The sequence below is a fragment of the Macaca nemestrina genome, chromosome 12, assembly GCF_043159975.1.
Source record: "Macaca nemestrina isolate mMacNem1 chromosome 12, mMacNem.hap1, whole genome shotgun sequence".
Lineage (NCBI taxonomy): Eukaryota > Metazoa > Chordata > Mammalia > Primates > Cercopithecidae > Macaca > Macaca nemestrina.
This window is the reverse complement of record NC_092136.1, coordinates 38,806,933-38,826,525: the sequence shown is the minus strand read 5'-3', so window position 1 is coordinate 38,826,525 and position 19,593 is coordinate 38,806,933. Positions and strand designations below refer to the sequence as shown.

Here is a 19,593-nt window from a genome sequence, read left to right as displayed (position 1 = left end):
CAATAGGAGAAATTATGTGGCAACCATATATTTATCCAGATGATTATAAATATTGGTTTTATTCCTTTTACTCACTACAGTTACCCTGCAAATCATAAAAAAAAATACACTGTGTATTGTTATCATTAAACATTCCTTCCAAATTCTTAAATTCTAAAGCCAATTTAAGGAAGCTTTGCTCTGTTGAAATAGACGGAATCAATTTTTCAGAAGGTGACCTATTAGCATTCTTGAAAGTAGTTAACATAAAGGTATATAAACTTTTACGAAGTGTATTCCAAACCAGTCAATAATGTTATCCACAAATTCAGCCTGCTTATATTATACTATACTGCAAATAAATGATTTGAGGGTTGCTCATTTTTTTAATATGGCAGTTAAATTAAGACATTAAATAAAGAATTACGTGAAACTACTCTTAGCCTTTTAAATGTGTCAAAAGCAGATCCTGTAATAGGAATGAGGTGTTCTGAACACCTGTGCACACACTTGCTTTAGCAACTTAGGACACAGATGAATCGTTTCTGGAAATTCCTGAGGATGAGGTCCACAAAGGATATCACCATTATTTATTGCTTTTTTTGATTTATAGTAACCTATTTTATTAAGTTACAAGCCCTCTTGATGTTTATTTCTCTGTGTGTGTGTGTGTGTGTGTGTGTGTGTGTGTGTGTGCTTCCTAACCCATGGTAAGCTAAATATTACAGGCATTATCCAAAACATCAAAAAGGAAGTCATGTTATATAATACAAAAAACCTTATTTTGGTATATGCTTACTTGGTCACCTGGTGGACCTTCCTTAATCTATAAGGTTTTAACAAAAGATTTTAGAATAGATGATTAGCTTCCTTTCCATTCCTAACCCTGTAGAAAATATTCACATTGATAATTCCCATGCACTTAAATCAAAACTTAATTTAAAAAAATAATTTAAATAATTATATATAAATTATTTAACTATACTTGTTTATAGGCATTTTTCCTAATCTTAACTAGTTGTATAAACAACATTAGATTTAGATGTATTCTAGAACTCTGAAATTAAAAAGCTGCATAAGATTTTGAAAATACAAAAATATCCTATTAAATGTCCTACCGATGTACTGAAATATCATTATCAATGACCATCTTGCTCCACAGGGTAAGATTATTTTTCTAATTTATGATGACAGCCTGACACTTCGAGAAAGGGTCATGTTGTGATTTCGAAGTTAAATACTTATGAGCTTAACTCTTTTTCTTCTGAAGATGGCTAATAGTTGAAACACCAAAGTATAATATTAGAAAAATGGGCTTGTGAATGTTTATTATTCACATGGGTATTTGCAGATCTACATTGATTTACTTGGGAGATTGAAGTGGGAGAGGAAATAATGGTGTTATCTCTTTCCAAGAACTACCAATAAAAACTACAGATTAGTTAATTCACTATCAATGATGAGTTACCTTTGATTAGTTTATAAATTTGTATCATTCCATGTGTACCATTGATATCAGTTAAATTTTAGTTATTTGAAAAGAGCTTATGCTACAAGATTATAAATGCTAGATAAAAGCAGTTAACTATAGTAAACCTAGCTAATTTACAATATTGAGATTAAGTCCATGAGACTTGTAAATATACAAATGTGCATATACATACAGCTATAACTTCTGTAATATTTTAAAACAATTTATTTCTAAGGGAACAATTAAAGGGAGACTCCTCTATTTTCTCCATAAATAATGTTTGATTAAGTCTGTAACAGCACAAAAATATTTCAGTAATATTCTCTTTGAAATACCATTTGAAAACCACATGGGCAATGGTTTATTTTTTGTTTCTCTTTAGAATGAAATGGTATAACCCTGTAAAGTCATGAAATAGTAAAGTTCTTATTTAGCAAACATTATATAAACAAAGGGAAAAGACCTTCCCCACCTTCTGTTGCTATTTTGAGAGTCACAGTTGCTTTGAACCGTGCATTGAGTGATAAACTTGGGTTGAGATACTGTTTACTTATCAAAGTTTACATGTACAAAATAATAAATCATAATAATGACTATTGCATCTTTTAGTAATAAACTTGTTTATAACAGTAGTTTTCTCTCTTTTCAGAATTTAGGACCTTTAGAAAAGTTACTCTCTGGAAAATAATATTTTATTTAAACTCTGGCATTAAAAAAACTACTCTTTGGAAATTTATGGCATGACTTTTAATTTATACATTCTGTTTGTCTTATTATTTCTTATTCTCAAAATAGTAACATATATTCTGATCCTGCATCTTAAAAATCCTGAAGAGAAATAATGAAACCATTTAAGTTAACATGTACACCATGTTCTTCATATATTGCAGACCAAGTATTGAATGTTCCATGTGGGCCAGTCACACTGTGCTAAGCACTTTATATGATTTACTTCTATAAATCTTCATAATAATTCTATTAAGTAGGGATAATTTTTACTCCTATTAATTGGTAAATAAAGTAACGTTTAAAAAGTATTGCCCAAAATTACCTAGATTTATGTCAGAATTTGTGTTTGAACCTAAGCCATTTGACTCTAGTTCCTCATCTCAATCATAAGCTGTTGTAGTTCTTATTCCAAATGGTGACAAAAAAATATCTGTCCCAGAAATGAATTCATTCAGAATGAGTTAAAGAGGCATTGAGGTAATTCTGTTCCATTTTTACCAGTATCTGTGGTTGTGCTTTAAAGCACAGTGTTGAGTATCAAGTTTGGAACATTTTAGGCCCCTCTAAAACTCATCATTCCTAGTGCCATTTATTGAGAATGTCTCTGGTCATGCTGTGGCAAAAACAGCCACGAGTTAAACCCTCTTCCATGGTATGGATGGAACTTGTCACTGGACTGTCTTTGTACTGCACCAGTGGCCTTGGCATGACTCTGGGCTGCTAATCCTAGGGAGGGCCTGAGAGGAGTGCTGGGACTCACTAGCTGAATCTGTTGACTGTGCACTTCATAGCTCCCTTTTGCTTCATCACACAACAAACACGATTTTCATACACTGTGGAAGACAGTTTCCCACAGATTCCCATCTGCTCTCTACCTGAAACCCTAGATTTATGCCTGTTTGTTCAATTAAGAAGAATGGGGGGAGTCTCTACAATGACCTCTAAAATCTCTTGAAATGTCATCTGCTAATGCCATAAATTTCATTACACAAGGAAGGCAGAGATATTTTTATAATAATAATTGCATCTTCCAGTTGTATGACATTTTGATAACACTCCAGGTAAGATAATTAAGGACTGTAAAAGAAAAAACATTTTTAAAACTTTTGCGGAAATGTACTGACCCAGTGAAATGTCTTTAGGAAAATTTATGAGTAAAATTTGTGAGTAAAAGGAAAAACTGTACGGTATATTTTGTTTTTATGCTATCCCAAATGGAAGTTCACAATCCTGATGTATTCCAAATCATATTTACATATATATGTATGCACATGTATATATATGTACATGCATATATAATGCCTACCATTAATTTATTCTCATCCTCAGAATTGCTGTTTTTTCCTTTTTATTCTTTCTCTCTCTCTCTCTCCCTCTTCCTTTCTTTCTTTCTCTCTCTGTCTCTCCCTCTTTCTTTCTCTCTTCTTTCCCTAAGATATTAATAAAGCCAACTAGGTTTGGCTCAGATTTCAATATTCACAAAATATGTATTCTAATTAATAAGAGTATCACAAGTCATTTGGAAAATAATTGCACCTCTCAATTTGCAAATCCTTAGATCAACAGCTTAATTAGCATTGCCAGACTTTGAAAAATGTTTCCAAAAATTCTGCTCCTTCTCGTTTTCAGATATTTCTCCAAATGTGCCCCCTTTTGACCCCTTCCCTCTTATCCCAAATGTATTTTTTTTCTCATCTCTCTTATAAACTGTAGCCCAATACCTTTTTTCTCTTTCTCTATCCTCCTTTTCTATTTGAGTGGAGGGAGAGAAGGCAAGGATTGAGTTCTGTTTTGTAAACTCCAGTGTGTCTGTTTTAATTCCTCCATTGATTTGTCTGTCTTTCTATCTTTTCTAATAATAGATATTGGTATTGTCTATTGCATGCTTCTTTCAAGGCTTTCTCTTTCAAGAACTATTTAAAGACAACCTTTGGAGTTCCTTATCCTTGCCTATTTGAACTATTTCTTCTTACTTTGCTAATGCACTGTTTCTAGGCCTTTTGCTCTTATCTGGCCGCCAAAATAAATATCTGACACCTGTCCTAATATATGACTCTCAGATACAACTTTGTTTCTTATTATCTGTCCTCTGACTTTGCCCCTGTGACATACTGTTTCTTTCTTTTACCTTTTCAGAATTTTATTTCTTCACTTCCTCCAAAAATCTTTCACTGCTCCTTCATTTGTCAACTCGCCTTTTAATTGGCAATGCCCTCATTATCCAGAACTTTAAACATTATTTTCTAGACACGAACTATGAAGTTCTCCATTTTTGTTACCTTACCCGGTGGAGTGAGTTGAACTTGCTCACATGAGCTGAATGAGCAGAGTACAAGTCTTGTGGACAATGTGTTTTGTCCAAAGAAGAACACTATTGCTGTGAAATCTATGGTCTGTTACACTATTTGCAACGTTCTTTTACCAAATTCTATTCTAACAACCTTCTATAGGACATTCCTTTTCTCTTTACTTAGCCCTGGAAAAAGGCTCCAGACTTCTTATTGAGCTCTGAGGCAATTTTTCATTGTAAAGTGATAGAAAGGAAGAAGAAACACTGCATGGACAACATAAAAGGAGCAGAGATTTTAGTTATTATCGCTCCCACTAGCCAGACATACCATATTCTCCTGCACTTAGCTGAATTTTTTTTTAATGTTTGGTCAGGACAGCTAATGACTGGAATGACTGGAAGAGGACCTAATAGTGGTGGTGAAGGGATGTTAATAGTATGTTAATAGTTGTATGCCAATTGCAGCTACAGGATGGGAGATGGGTGGCATAAAATATGTCTGCATATATGTGAGGCATGAGGTCAGAGGTGGATGTCATTCCTCTGTTTTATTCCTCGTGGTAGAAAAGCAATAATATGCATATTCCTATTGCCCATTCTGCCTTTAAAATCCAAGATATTTTGATGGTTAAAAAACTACTAAAATGAAAAACCTGAAGTTTAATACGACACCAAGCAAACAGACTTTGATTTCTTGAATGGTGATGAAATCCAGTCCTAATTTATTCAAGAAGGAAGTAGTCAAGGACATTTGGAGCAGATTGGTTTTTCTCTGTGAAAGTTGGAGTCTTTCAAATAATATCCTGGGAAACAGTATTTTGCATGTAGTAATAAATAAGTACAAATAGGCAGCAGACATCTCTGTCTGCTAGCAATGGCAACTATACAAATCTACTAACAAATAGGCAAGAAGTATGTGGAGTTTGTGTGTTTGTGTGTGTGTATATTGTGTGTGTCTGTGTGTGTGTGTGCATTCATACAGGTATTGCCTTAGAAATGGGTAATCTCAAATGCCATATTGTTGTAGCTTTTGTCCTTAGGATCATAGCCTGGAACATGTACCAGGCTTTCTTTCCTGAGTCCGTTCTGTAAGACAGATTCAGCCCCTTGTTTCCAGGCACTGCCATTCTCAAGGTTTTCCTGAGGAAAATAGAAAGACACATATTAGCAATATAGCCTTGATGTATTCCAAATTAACCTGAGAGAACCTTGTTTAGGCTTCGGCTTCAAAAAATTATATATAAGTACAAAAGAAGCATAAACAACTCTGACCTAAGACAATTTCTAATTGATAACTTTGATAATCCATGTAAGGTACTATTTCTAATGATAATAACAGCAAAAAGAACAATTTATTGAGCATTTACAGTATGTCTTGTGTTGCATGAAGGAATTTTTACATCTCTCATTTAACCCAGCAATCCCGTCAGGTAGTAGTATTACATTATAGGGAGAAACATACCTCTATCTCATATGAGGATGGCCCCCTTCCTACCAGGGAATAGGAGAGCCTGCTGATAATAAGAGGGACACCTATACACAAACTCCCCTGGATGCTGCTCAACATTATTTTCTGGCAAAGAAGCCCAATAGTGACACAAGGAGTGTCCCCTCCCATTCAACTTAGCCTTGAGAACAGAAGCTGGCTGCCTGAATTAAGTAAGTTTATTATTTATTCCAGGAAATTCTATCTTCCTGAGTCTGCAAACCAATAAATAACTTGATCCGTTGCTTCTAGAACTTCCTCAAAATTCATTTATACAAACAATAGGCTGCTTAACCAGCTGCCTTCTAAGCAAAATAAATTTCTCATCTGGGTAAACAGCCCTTTTCTCCAAAGTATAGATTGTTCAATGAAGCAAACTCCTTGCTTATCAAGCCACGGTTCAATTATCAAAACTGACTTTAGGACCTTCACCTGGCTATGTTTTCCAACTTTAAATTCTTACACCACAGTTTTGCCCAGTTCCAATAAGAACCCTGAATTGAAAGATCTACCTTAAGTCACTTAAGCTCAGAATTCTATAAATGTCTGCACCTAACTTCCATTCTCTGAGCCTCTCTGTAAACCTGGTGCTCTTGCCTCCCGCCATAAGTAATAAACTCAGCTTTAGGTGATATACATGTTATTCTGCTGTTTTCTGGAGAGGAGAGCAATGGGCAACTCAGAAATATTTGCCGTGATTCGGGTTAGGCTTCCCTCTCCTAAAATCATAAAAGAATAAAATGTCTGGGACTAAAAGTGAATATAAGTTTAAACTAAAAAGAAAAACACAACAACAACAATAACAACAAAAACACTCTTGCACTTAATCAAGCTGGGAAGACAGACACTGATAAGGCCAGCTGCTCCCAAGATCTGGCAGTCATCAAATGCCATAACAACCCTTTGAGTGACCATTGCACTCTTACCAATGCTGCCCCAGATAGCTTTGTGGTCATTTCTGCTTCCCGTAGACCCCTTTAAGAATCCTTCAGTGGGAACCCAAACCTTACAAGACATGTTCTTCCTCCCTCTTGTTGAGGGTGGCATTCGCCGATTCCTCTGAAGTACCCCACCTTGCTGCACCAAGTCGGTAAGTCCAATTTTGTCTAACTACAGGCTCTTTCTGGTGGTCTTTGGCTGATGAAACCTTAATAATACTTGGACAGTGTCTCTAGTACTGCCTGACCTAAACACACTTCTTTTTCCCAGAATAAAAAGAGCTGGGGAGTTAGAGAGTTAGGTGCATCTTCCTGCTTCTTTGCCTGTGCATTCCCACCATGACCTTGCTTTCCATTTATATCCCATGGAACTGGAAATGCTTGTGTCCATGTTGCTCTGATAATCCCCCTCTCACCCACCCAGTTTTCAGATCAGAAAAGCTAGAGTTGAGGAGTTAAATAATTTACCCAAGGAATGGAGGACATGGAACCAGGATTAATCCCAGGACTATCTGATGCTGAGGTCCATGCTTTGAACTATTATAGGAGAATGTGCCTTCAATTTGTTCCTTTTCTATGATTCGCTTTTATATTTTCCTAGAATTCACCTTCATAAGGGTTAAAACAAGCTTTGAAAACTGACCACCCGTAATGCCAATAATTCAGCTTCAAGGCACTTTTACCTATCAACATATTTATGTGCTTAAAAGCTGATTAGCTGAGGTAACTCTGAAGTTGAAACTCAAATTCTTTCAAGTTCTTTCAATCACTGCCTTCCCTTTCCAGTGCATCTTTGCAGCTGGTTTAAATAGGCAAAACCAGGAATCCCTTTGAGTCCATACACATTTTTAGAAGCTCAAACATCAGCTCACCTGCTCTGTACCACTGTCATGCTGAACTCCGCACCAGCATAGTGTTTTGTACTTCTTAGACCAAAAGCAAAATAAATTACAAACTGGTCTAATTAACAGTGGTTGAATATCCTCACCTCTTTGGCGACCTATTAACAAAAGAACAAATAGATTAGACAGTTGCAGGCCTCCAGCTCTTCCTTTACAAATTTAAACATTGTCAACTTGAAAAGTAGGTTACTTTTTAGAATAAAAGTGAAAACAAGACTGAGTGGTTAATAAACAGAAATTGCTTAACTGCTGAAAGAGGTAGGAGTTCATTTTTAAACATCAACAAATTATCAGGTCAGGTAGACTCATGACTGTAGAGTTAAACAGAGACAACCTATTTATTTTTAAATATCTATTATAGAAAACTCTACTAGTACCCTTCCTTGGCCAACAGAGGGGAGAGCAGTAATTATTCAATTTCTTCCTTTAAAAAAGCTCTTGATTTTTTAGCCAAACCAGATATATTAATATTTGAGATCATCTAAGTCAGTATTTGTAAAATTAGAAAGAGAATTTTTATTGTTCCTTCTTTTCTTTCACCCTAACATCCTGAACAAGCAATATCCTCATGTTCCTCCCAGGTACTTTAAGCATTCCTCACACCTCCTCACTCCTCACACCTCCTTTTCCCTTCCTCAAAACATACCTGTTCAATGTCCTATTTCTTCAAATCCTGCTGTGGAACAAGAGTCAAATTGATATTCAAACCAAGACGTAAATGCCAGTGATGTTGCTCCTCCCAGAATTTATGCAAATTTTAAGTCATAAAGACTATTCACTAATACCCTATATCATTCAATGATAGTTATTAGTCCCATACTCAGTGTAGTGTAAAGATACTAGAAGGAAGAGTGGAGTAGCGGTTATACCGTTGATCAAATTTCTTTTAAGTGCCAGATACTGTGCCCATCCACAAACTTTTTCTCAAACTGCTTTCTAGAGACAAGAAAAAAAATTGTAGATTTGTTTGGTTTTTGTATGAGACAGAGTCTCATGCTATTGCCCAGACTGGAATGCAGTGGCATGATCTCGGCTCACGGCAACCTCTGCCTCCCGGGTTCAAGTGATTCTCCTGCCTCAGCCTCCGGAGTAGCTGGGACTATAGGCACGCACTACCACACCTGGCTAATTTTTTGCATTTTTTTCTGTAGAGATGAGGTTTCACCATGTTAGCCAGGCTGGTTTAAAATTCCTGACCTCAAGTGATCCGCCCACCTCAGCCTCCCAAAGTGCTGTGACTACAGACGTTAGCCACTGTGCCTGGCCAAAAATGTAGATTTTTAAAATTCTAAATTGAGGTTTAAACAATCTATTCCCTGGCATTACATCACCCTGTCAAAAGACATTTGACCACATAGAATTCTACTAGTGTTGATAATAATATTTATCAATTAGTCAGTGTATTCTACATACTGGGCACATTTTACATAGATTATCACTAATCCCTATAAATAGGTAAGTATTATTATTCTCTTTTCATGGATGAGGAAACGGTGAACTTTTCTATGAGCTAATAAATGATGAAATATATGTTTAGTTAAACATGTGTGATCTCACACTCTGTAACCCTCCATTTGTCTTAATACGTGTATATGTGTGAGTGGCAGAGGAGGGGTTGCACAACCTCAAAATTCTATGCAAGGGCATCTCTGAATCAGAATAATTTAATTTGGGACAAAGTCATTTCCAGGGTTTCAAACAGAGAAGAGTTTTGTCTCTGAATGAACCACAAAAGTATCAAACACTCCAACAAATGATGGTGATTTATTGTCTCTGAAGAGCAGGTCCTGAGATTTGGACAGGACTCTTTGCTTCATATGGATTTATATTCTGTTTTCTTCTAGAAAAAGAGAATATTGCCTTTGGGAGATAGTAGATGGTAAAGCAAAGTATAGGGCTATAATTCTCACAGATAGGAAAGTTGAAAATGAAACTCAAATTCTCAAACCAGAAGCTCTGTATTTGCCTTCAATCATGGATTTATCATCTTTCATGAGCAAGACCTTAGGGATTGAGCATCAGTGGACTGTTGAGAAAATTGGGTGAAACCAAGTTCGTCAAGAGGTTGCAGGACTGTAGACATATTAGGTGAGAAAAGAGAAGAAGGTCAAAGGGGATGAGATCATTTCCTGTAGACAAGTGGGTTTTTCCTAAGGAAAAGAAAGTTCATGCTTATAGAGGAAATGTCACAAGATGTATAGTAACTTGGGGTGGTTTTGAGGAAAGTTCCCCTTCCTCTAAGCAGAAGCAACTCTATGCCAAGGTACTGACTCCACGAGCCGAATGCAACCTAGAATCCATTCCCTACATGGTCCCTCTACTGGGCACAAGCCCCAAAACTCTCAGCAGAAGTCCTGAGTACAAGATATAGGCTTAAGTTGCAAGTCAAGAAAGTCAGATTAGGAGTGGCAAGGACATAAAATTTCAGAAACCTATGAATAAAAAGATGGTCTATAAACTTTCAACAGAAAGAATGGTATGAGTGTGTGTGTATGTGTCTGTGTGTGTGTGTATATGTGTGTGTGTGTGTGTGTATCTGTGTGTGTCTGTGTGACAAACAGGAGAGACTGAAATAAGGTAGATTACATACAAGAATCAGAAATTAGAATGGTATCAGCTTTCACCACAGCAAACTGAAAGCTAGAATATTTTTTATCTATCTCACATCATTATACAGAGCTGCGCAATTCCTGGCAATTTATAAAGTAGTACAGTAAATTTCTCTGATGAGATGAATTATCTAACACAAAGATTAATTTTTGTATGTTAAGAGATAGATAGTAAATATTTTAGGCGTTGCTGGCCAGATGTTTGTTGCCACTACTCAACTCTGCCTCTATAGAGTGAAATCAACCATAGTCAAAAGCAAATAAATGGGCAAGCTCTGTTTCTAGAAAACTAAAAAAAAAAAAAAAAAAAAAAAGAAAAAGAAAATAGGTAGTAGGCCACATTTAACCTTAATGTATGGAACCATAATCTAAAATATAAAAATAATAGACTGATAACTAAAGACTTCATATCCATAACTAAAGATCTGCATGTCCATAAAGAGACATGCAGCTTTATGGTAAATGAGAAAAATACAGTAAGATTCAGATAAATATAAACTACTGTACACTGAAAAACAGAGTAGCATCAATCTCTACGTACTGTCCTGATAATGGGATGTTTTGGTCACTTGATACACCAACAATGGTATTTGTTCTTGATTTAGGAAATGATATTTTCATTTCACATGTCTAAATTAGAAAAATGAAAAAATAATTTTCAGCCACCCAGCAGAATTTTATCAGTAATAATGAAGAATTTAAAGTGTATCCTAGCCCAAGATCTCCTTTCAGAAGCTGATACACAAAATGATTAATGATATAAACTTCCTGGAGTTGCTAATCAACACAGACATGATTCTATGTGTCAACATATATGAGTAACATAAACGGCATATCTTTTAGGTGCCATATTTTTTCTGGAAGAAGTATAATTGAATACATCACCTATTAAGACCAAATAAGACCAAGATAAAATATAACACAGGGAGAACAGGCCCACAAAAGGCCTCTGTCCTTCCTCACTGACCCTATTCTACATTTCAACATTGTAAGACTTTTTAAAAGATTCAGTGGGTATTACAGAAGATTTGTTAAACCCTCTTGGTGAGCAGACCTGAGGGTATCAGGCTAGCACTAAGGCCTCATTTGGAAGACAGGCACCAGGAGGCAAGAACATCTGGTGGTCATGTTCCAAAATTTTTCCAAATGTTTGAAGGCATAACTAGACTTTGTTACGTGTTCGCTTTTGGTCTCAAGGGCATTTCACTAAGACCTGGTTCATTTGGAGAAAAAGAAAACATAGGGATTAATACCAAAAGAGTTGTTCATGCTGAAAATGTGCAAGAATTTTCAATCAAATTTAATATAAGTGCTGCTGTATCAACATAACAGCATGCTAATTCTGGTGCACACATGGAAAATATAGACTGACAAACCACTGGATTTCATGTGTACACATTTCCTGCTTTAGAAGGAAATGTCCAGGCAGCTGAAATATTGGCTGTCTTCTTAGTGGCGACCGACCACTAAACTGAAATGTCTAGGTATATTCCTCCAGCATCAAGGAAGGAGTCAAGGATGTCAGGGTTCTAAGGCAAAAACCTAAACAAATTGAATAAACAATCTTTCGCCTGGAACTATTTAAATAAAGACATTGAGAGAATTGTTATTATGTGAAAGACTGGGGTTACAAGATTTATAGTCAATTCTTTATCACAGCTAATATCTTCTTAAATTTCAGTGAATGGCTAGTGACATCATGCGCAGAACAATAGGGTATTGGAACTTGCATATAACATTTCTAGTACACAGTCACCAGAAATGTTGCCATTCAGGTTTCATGTTGAGTAAGAATGTTGGCCATTGTTCACTGGTATATAATAGTCGTGGAAAAGTAGAATACCTTAAAAATTTTTTAGCTAAAATACGTACTCCAAGGAGGTGGAGGGACAAGAGTATAGTGAACTTATTCCACCCCATTATCTCCCACACTCTCACCACCACTATGAATCCCTCATGGGCATTGAAACAAAAAAGACATTAATCCATCAAAAGGGCAAGTATGGATGGTAGACACTTTGCTAAAAATGGCTGACAATGAAGCTGCTCACTGCAGAGAACTCCACGACTTTAGAGGAGCAGCCTCCAAAGGACAACATAGGCAAAAACAACAGTGTTTTGCTTTTCTAGTAAGTTAGCAAAGGCTGACTTCATGAGATAGCAAGATGGTGATGACAAAAATTTTGTCTCTTACTGAGATGAGGGGAAAAGAGCCACTCTGAATATTTAACCTTATTTACTGATTGTTATATTATGGAGGGTTTTTTATACTGAAGCTTCTGGGGGACATGTGTCAAAGCATCTTTTTTTTTAATAATATATGGGAAATATTTGAATATATGTGGTTTTTTGTTTGTTTGTTTGTTTTTTGAGCCGGAGTCTTGCTCTGTCGCCCAAGCTGGAGTGCAATGGCACCATCTCAGCTCACTGCAACCTCCACCTCCTGGGTTCAAGCAATTCTGCTTCCTCAGCCTCCCGTGAATACATGTTTTATATATTAATAATCAGATATATAATAATGAAAGGCGTCTTTGTATGTCAGTTTTGAGAGAGTAGACATCTCTGTGGGAAGAAGGGTTTTTTGAGAAACTTGAATTCAAACCAATAAGACAGTCAGCCAGTCCACCAATGCATGCATTAGCCCATATCTTCTTTAGTCCCAAAGGGAGGAATTATAACCAACCTGTTATGAGGCTGATGATTACTCCAGCAGCAATGCATCCTAGGCAGCCCACTGCACTGTAGTAAAGGTAGGAGATTGAGTACCAGGTATCAGCTATTGCAGGTCTGTGGAAAACAGCACATGTCACCAATTCCGTGCATTCTAAAGACCCACAGTGGTATAGAGGACTGCTCAGGATTCATTTTAGGGCCTGGCATCTCAAAAGCCTAAAGCATAACTTCTTGTCATTTAAAAAATTATATTTAGACAAAATGTGCTTTGTATTCCACTCAATCTAATTCATTCCTGAATTAAAAATATAACAATATAGATACTGAATCATAAGTATTACCATGAGGATTGTGTCTTTCATTTCATTTGTATTATTTATTCTTCAGATATTTATTAAGCCCAGATTTAGTGCTAGTGATTGTGACAGGCATTAGTGATCTAAAGATGAGAAAGTCACAAAGTCTACATATAGGAGCTAATAGATAATCATAAAATGGGTTAGTTTTGCCTCAGTAGAAAAGGTATAAAAGATTAAGGCAGCCTTCATAGTAGTATCAAATTCAGATCAATGCATGAGATGATACCTCAGCTCATTTTGAAAGAATAATTAGTAGTTAATCAAGCAAAGAGGGTAGTCAGGGCCAGGAATTAGCATTCCAAGAAGGTAATACAGTAAGTAAAGGCAGGAGGGAAGAATCGACATGGTTTATGATGAACCATAAATAGGTTGAAATTCTTTGATATAAAATTTATGGAAAGAAAATGAAACTCAAAGGCAAATGGAAGCAAAATAATGGAGTGCCCATTTGGAACCTGAGTCAAAATGAATTTTATGGAGGAATGGGGGACACTAGTACAGCTCTTGAAAAATAAACAGATTTTAGGAGAGTAGAAATGAACACTAAGACATTACTATGGAGGAAATAGCTTGATTAAGGACCCAAATGTAGGAAAGAGTGGGATAGGCATAGGTAGAAGAGAAGAGACAGAATTCAGAGTAGAAGGAAAACAATAGTTAATAACATTAAAACCACAGGAAAGTTTGGCAGATATTTAGCTCCAGGATAAAGGTTGCATTTTATTCCATAAGCACATGAATCACTGAAGTCATCTCCATGTGGTAGTAATGAGTTCAGGAAGGCGCTTCAGAAAAAATAAATCTAGTGATGCTTGGATAGAATGGGTTGTATTAGAAAAGAAGAGAAAATAGAAAAATGGAGGAAATCAAAAATACAAATAAGATAATTTCACTTTTCTGGACTTTGTAATGACGAGACTTGCCTCAAGATTGACAAGGACAATGGAGAGGAGAAGATATGCCGGGCCAAGAGAGACTTTCATAAATGTAATTTGCCACATTACCTGGCCAGTTTGAGAAGGCTGGGCTCAGAGGAAATGAGCGTGTACAGAGAGGTATTGATGATAATCAGAAAAGGGCTACTAAAAATGAAGTATTTTTGAGGATACACAAATAACACAAATCCTGTATTTTCTAGACTTGCTCTTACATACAATTAGAATGTGAGTGAACATTTATTAAAGTCATGTGTAGTGCCACTTGATATATATATACACACTCATACATATATATACACACATATATACATATATACACACACAAACATATATACATACGAAGAGAGAGAGAGATATATATAGTCATCTCATTTGATCCTCTCAAAAACGAAGTATAGTAGGTACTAATACCCTCATTTTTCAATCAAGGGCTCTGAGAATTCAAGAAGTTACAACTTACTAACTTGTCCAAAGATACAGAGGGAATAAATGGTAAAACCAAAATCCAAACCCAGGTATTTCACATTTCAAAGTCCACAATCTTCTCTCTACACAATAGTATCTGATGTGTTTTGATATTTTTGATCACTTACCCCAGCCAGAAGCAGAAAGGGAAATCCTTTGTTAAACCCTGTGTTCATATTGTTTGGTTTAGAATCCATAGGTTCATAGCAGTGCTCCTAACTCCACATACCTACAAGCATTATCCTCATTGCTCACAAACTTCTTCTACTCAGTTTTATTCTTTGAGGACACCATATTTCTCATACCCAGTCACCTTTCAACCCTCCACTATTTTTCTGTTTTGTACTCATATCTCCCATTAACTCTTTCACCAAATCCGTTTTTGTATGTCTGAATACCTCTGTATTCAGACATACAATGGACATCTGCAGAAAGCTGCAGCCCTGCGTGGCACTCTTCAGTGCTGGGTACTTCCCAGAGTGAGTCTCACAAGAGAGCAAGATGTGTCTCATCACACTTATCTCTGAAGAGTGCACCTCCCTCTTACCGGGTGACCTACTCTCCGGGACTCAGCGCCATCTTTAAAGTCAGCATACCTGCTGGATAGCACTGGAGACCCTGTGGCTGTCACATTTGATTTGATACATTGGTCTGTTGATAGAGGCAAAGGCCATGTCTTAGAGGCTGGTGCAGGGTAAACGAAGGCCCCAATGGCCACCCAAAATGACAAGATGATTCCAGTAAGAAGACCTCCTAGTGCACCCTGGATGAAGAAGAAAAAAGTTAATGGGAAATTTGACAAAGTTGTCTATTGAAAGAATAATGAGATGAGGAGTTCTATGCCTTAGAGATTCTGGCATTCCACCCCAAATCTTGGCCCCATGTTTTGGAAACACTCTACTCAAACTGCCTTCACCTCAATTCCCATAATGCAGGTTTATTAAGGAGTGACTTGTTCTTTAAACGAAGACACGAGATAATTTCACACTGATCAATATATTTAGATTTCTAGCAATAATTATTTTTCTCCTTAGGGTTTCTTTCTCTTACTACTTAAAAAGCTGCTGAAACTTTGATTCTCATTAGAAGACTTTCGGAAGTTAAGGAAAACTTCAAATATTAGAATCATTTTTTGTTATCGACAGCTTTTATACAGAAAATATTACTCCTATCTCTCTTCCTAAGTAACTGACAGAGTCCCCTGAATCCCTAGTTTTGAGGTTTTTTTGTTTGAGTATGAATACTAGCAAGTGCATTTAGTAGTCTTGTCATTTAAGGTTTATATTTCTTGATAAATAATGAAAATTCAAAGAATCATTTTTCTTGTAGAGGAGGCAGAACAATTTAGCAGAGATTAGGACCACTAGAGAATATAATCAAATGTTTTTGGTCACTGCTAGGAAGCTGAGCCTTCTGAGTCAGAGAAAACAAACCTGTTGGCTTCTCTAGTTAATCAGAAAAGAATAGAAGAGACCGTGGTAAGAGTTCCAGAATGCTTTCTTCATTATTGTTTGAAGAAACTAAATCAGTGTGTGTGATTTGAATACTTGTGCCTTGGTCTAAACAAGTGGTCTGCAAATTTCTAATACAACAGTCAGACAATAAATATTTTAGGTTTCATGAGCCATGCAGTATCTGTCACAACTACTCAGCTCTTCTCTTATAGCATGTAAGCAACTATAGAACAATACCCAAACAGAAGAGGCTGGCTGTGTTTTAGTAAAATTTTATTTATGGGCACTGAAATTGGAATTTGATATAATATTTTTGTGCCAGAAAATATTATTCTTCTTTTGACTTTTTTTTCCCAACCACTTAAAAATGTCAAAACCATTTTTAGCTTGAAGGCCTTACCAAACACAGGGGACCAGCTAGATTTGGCTTGAGGCATATTGTTTGCTGACCCCTGGCCTACCAGTAAGTGGCAAATGGATTTCAACTGGACAGCTAACCCTGGTTGTTCTATAATAGCTAGCTGGAGAGCCATGTTGAGACAGATTCTGAAGTTGCAGCCACATTCTGTGGGAAGGAGAGCCATGATTGGTTAGTAGGATCAGTCATGGCCATTGATGAGGGGAGAGGTGACACAAATTTATAATATTTACTATACTTTAGTAAATATCTAGGCAAAGGACATGTCTTAGAGGCTGATGCAGGGTAAATGAGGGCCCCAATGGCTGCCAAAAATGACAAGGTGGTTTCAGTAAGAGAAATCAAGGTGGTTTTCCTGACCAAATAGAAAAAAACTCCAATGTACTAACATAGATAATAAATTAATATTTACAGTGCACTGTAAAATCTTATGTAGTTGGCTCATATTTTTTTGTGGCTAGGATATTGTCTTCCCTCACATTATCTCCCCAAAGACATAATATTCTTGTCAACCCCAATATCAGACAAGTGATTAAGACTGCTTGGGAAGTGCTGCAAAGACCCGAATGCTCACTACCCATCAACCTCTTTACCTAGCCCAACAAGATTTATCTAGGAGAAGGGTCAATAAAGGTCAGGTAGCCACAGAGACCTAATCAGGTATACTATCTGACACAGACATTATGGAATATCCTATAGTATATAGATAAATAAGTATAAAGTCAAGCTTTCTGGAATCAAAAGACTTTTCTCGAAATACATGCATGTAAGTGTGCAGATGGCAGTAACTGGAAAATGGCAATTTTGTTAGATTGAGAAAATCCTGCTATTATAAATGTTTAAAAAATATTGTTATATTATTTTCCAGATAATTATTTATTTTGATTTATACTCAATACACAGTTATCCAACCAACATTTACTTGAAGACATTCTGTTAGCTTGCCAGAGCAGCAAAATGAAGATCCAGCTGTCAGAACCCAAGTTTGTCCCTTCTCCCCTACATAAATTAGTTAATTAGTTTAATAAAGTTAGTTATAAATCTAGGTAACTATACACAGAAAACAATTAGATTTACATTTGTAAATATGGATTTTCAAAATTGTGTTTCAACAAAACTATTCTTGAATTCAGAATCTATTTTACAATTAATGTTGTGGGCCTTTAATTTAGAGAAGACTTAATTTAACCTTAAAGAGTCAGCTTTCATGTCAGGATATATGGTAGTTCATAACTACCTCTGCTTTTCTTTCATTTCTGTTCCCAGAAAAATGTCACTGAAGTCAGAGATAGGTAGACTCAAGCTCTGTTTAATTCTACTGTGGATTCTTTTCCTGGTTAAGACAAATAGCTTTTCCAAACAGGGGTGAGAGGAGGAAGAAATGGCTGGGACCAGTTTTTGACTAGGAATTGTGAAGATGGCTGTGGGATCCTTACCTTCCAGTTCACAAACGGGAACACAATACCCAAGGAGAATAAACCCAGCATTGGTCCCCCGCACATGCCGTGAATGCTGAGGGCAGCCTGTGGAACAAAAGCAGACCAGATGAACCCCCTACTCAAGGGTATCTGTGACTTCCTGGCATCATCCCTCTCCTGGACCTGGGATACAATTGGGTCCTAGTTCTGACTGTGCCATTTATTAATTATGTGCTTTCTATAAGTCATTTCTAAATTCTAGGCTGAATGATAAGCACTGTATTTATGCGTGTGTGTGTGTCTGTGTGTGTGTTTGTATGGTAGAAAGGCAAGCAACCTGAATTTAGTTTGAAGTCCAAGCTGAAACTCAATGAATTTCAAAGTCTTCTTTCTCTATAAAAAAAAAAATAAGGTCATAGAACCAAGGGGACTTCAAATCACCTCTAGCAAATTTTTTTTCTTTTTTCCAGAAAGATGGGTTGCAATGCTTGATTGTTTTTTCCAGATTAATTTCAGAGAAGTCAATGCCTCAGATATATTCTTGACAAAATGGAGGCAGATGAGGGTAAAGCCTTGCTTCTTACCCAGCATCAATACTTAAGTTAATATTCCTGGCATTTCCTCTGCTGACTGATAGCATTAATTCACAGTTTCTAGGGTTGCTGAATTTGAAAGTTCATTTACTAGTGATTACATAGGAGAGTCAATAAATTAGTAAAGGTAATTTTATCTTCTCCTGTGGGACAAATATTTCACAATCTCTTACAAAGTCAGTAGCCACCATGCCTCAGAAGAAAAAGGCCTTCACATGATAAAAACAAACAAACAAACAAACAAACAAACAACAACAAAAAAAAACAAGGTGGTGGGGGAGGAATTCAAGAGTTCCTGGATTTAAAACTATGTATATTTCTGTAGTGTACAAGCAAACTAATTTTAATTTTTACCTTTCTTTTGTTAATATTAAGTATGTTTAATTAGAGGAAGACTTAGAGCTCATCTAATTCAGCCTCCTCCCCAATGCCCAAATACCTGCTAAGCCACTCCTGCAAGTACAGGACAATAGCTTTGTGCATTGGGGTTAGGGTTGCCTTTGGGGCTTGGGCAGGATATTTTACCTTATTTTACCTTGCTATGCCTTAGCTTCCTCACACGTCATGTGGGTATGCTAATACTTGCTTCCCATTTGGGGGGCATGGAGTTTGGTGAGTATTCAATGTGGAATCCAAGAAAAAACACAGAATACTGTCTGAGGAGTATGGAGCACATAAAGGCACCAAAGTGTTGACTACTACTATTATTATCTTTTTATTACTGCTCTAACCTTCTCTATTAGTGAGCTCTGATCCCTGACGCATGCCATTTGTTTGCTGAACTGTTACGATATCCAGAAATTTTTTTCTCAAGTTGAGATTAAAATGCCCCTAGAAGTCATTAACAGCTCTTAGCAGAATTAGCTGATAA

At 36.4% G+C, this 19,593-nt stretch overlaps 1 protein-coding gene across 1 annotated transcript in view; it reads right to left on the bottom strand.

Moving 5' to 3' along the window:
- Nucleotides 1-1,660: 1,660 nt before the first annotated feature.
- LOC105463299 (solute carrier family 5 member 12) overlaps nt 1,661-19,593 on the bottom strand; it is a 53,752-nt gene continuing 35,819 nt past the window's right edge. The window contains exons 11-15 of the mRNA XM_011710328.3: nt 18,148-18,234; nt 15,436-15,602; nt 13,088-13,191; nt 7,766-7,893; nt 1,661-5,609 (exon numbers count right to left, since the gene is read on the bottom strand). Coding sequence (XP_011708630.1) covers nt 5,460-5,609; nt 7,766-7,893; nt 13,088-13,191; nt 15,436-15,602; nt 18,148-18,234 — 636 coding nt within the window. The 3' untranslated portion in view covers nt 1,661-5,459. The remainder of the gene's footprint in view (nt 5,610-7,765; nt 7,894-13,087; nt 13,192-15,435; nt 15,603-18,147; nt 18,235-19,593) is intronic.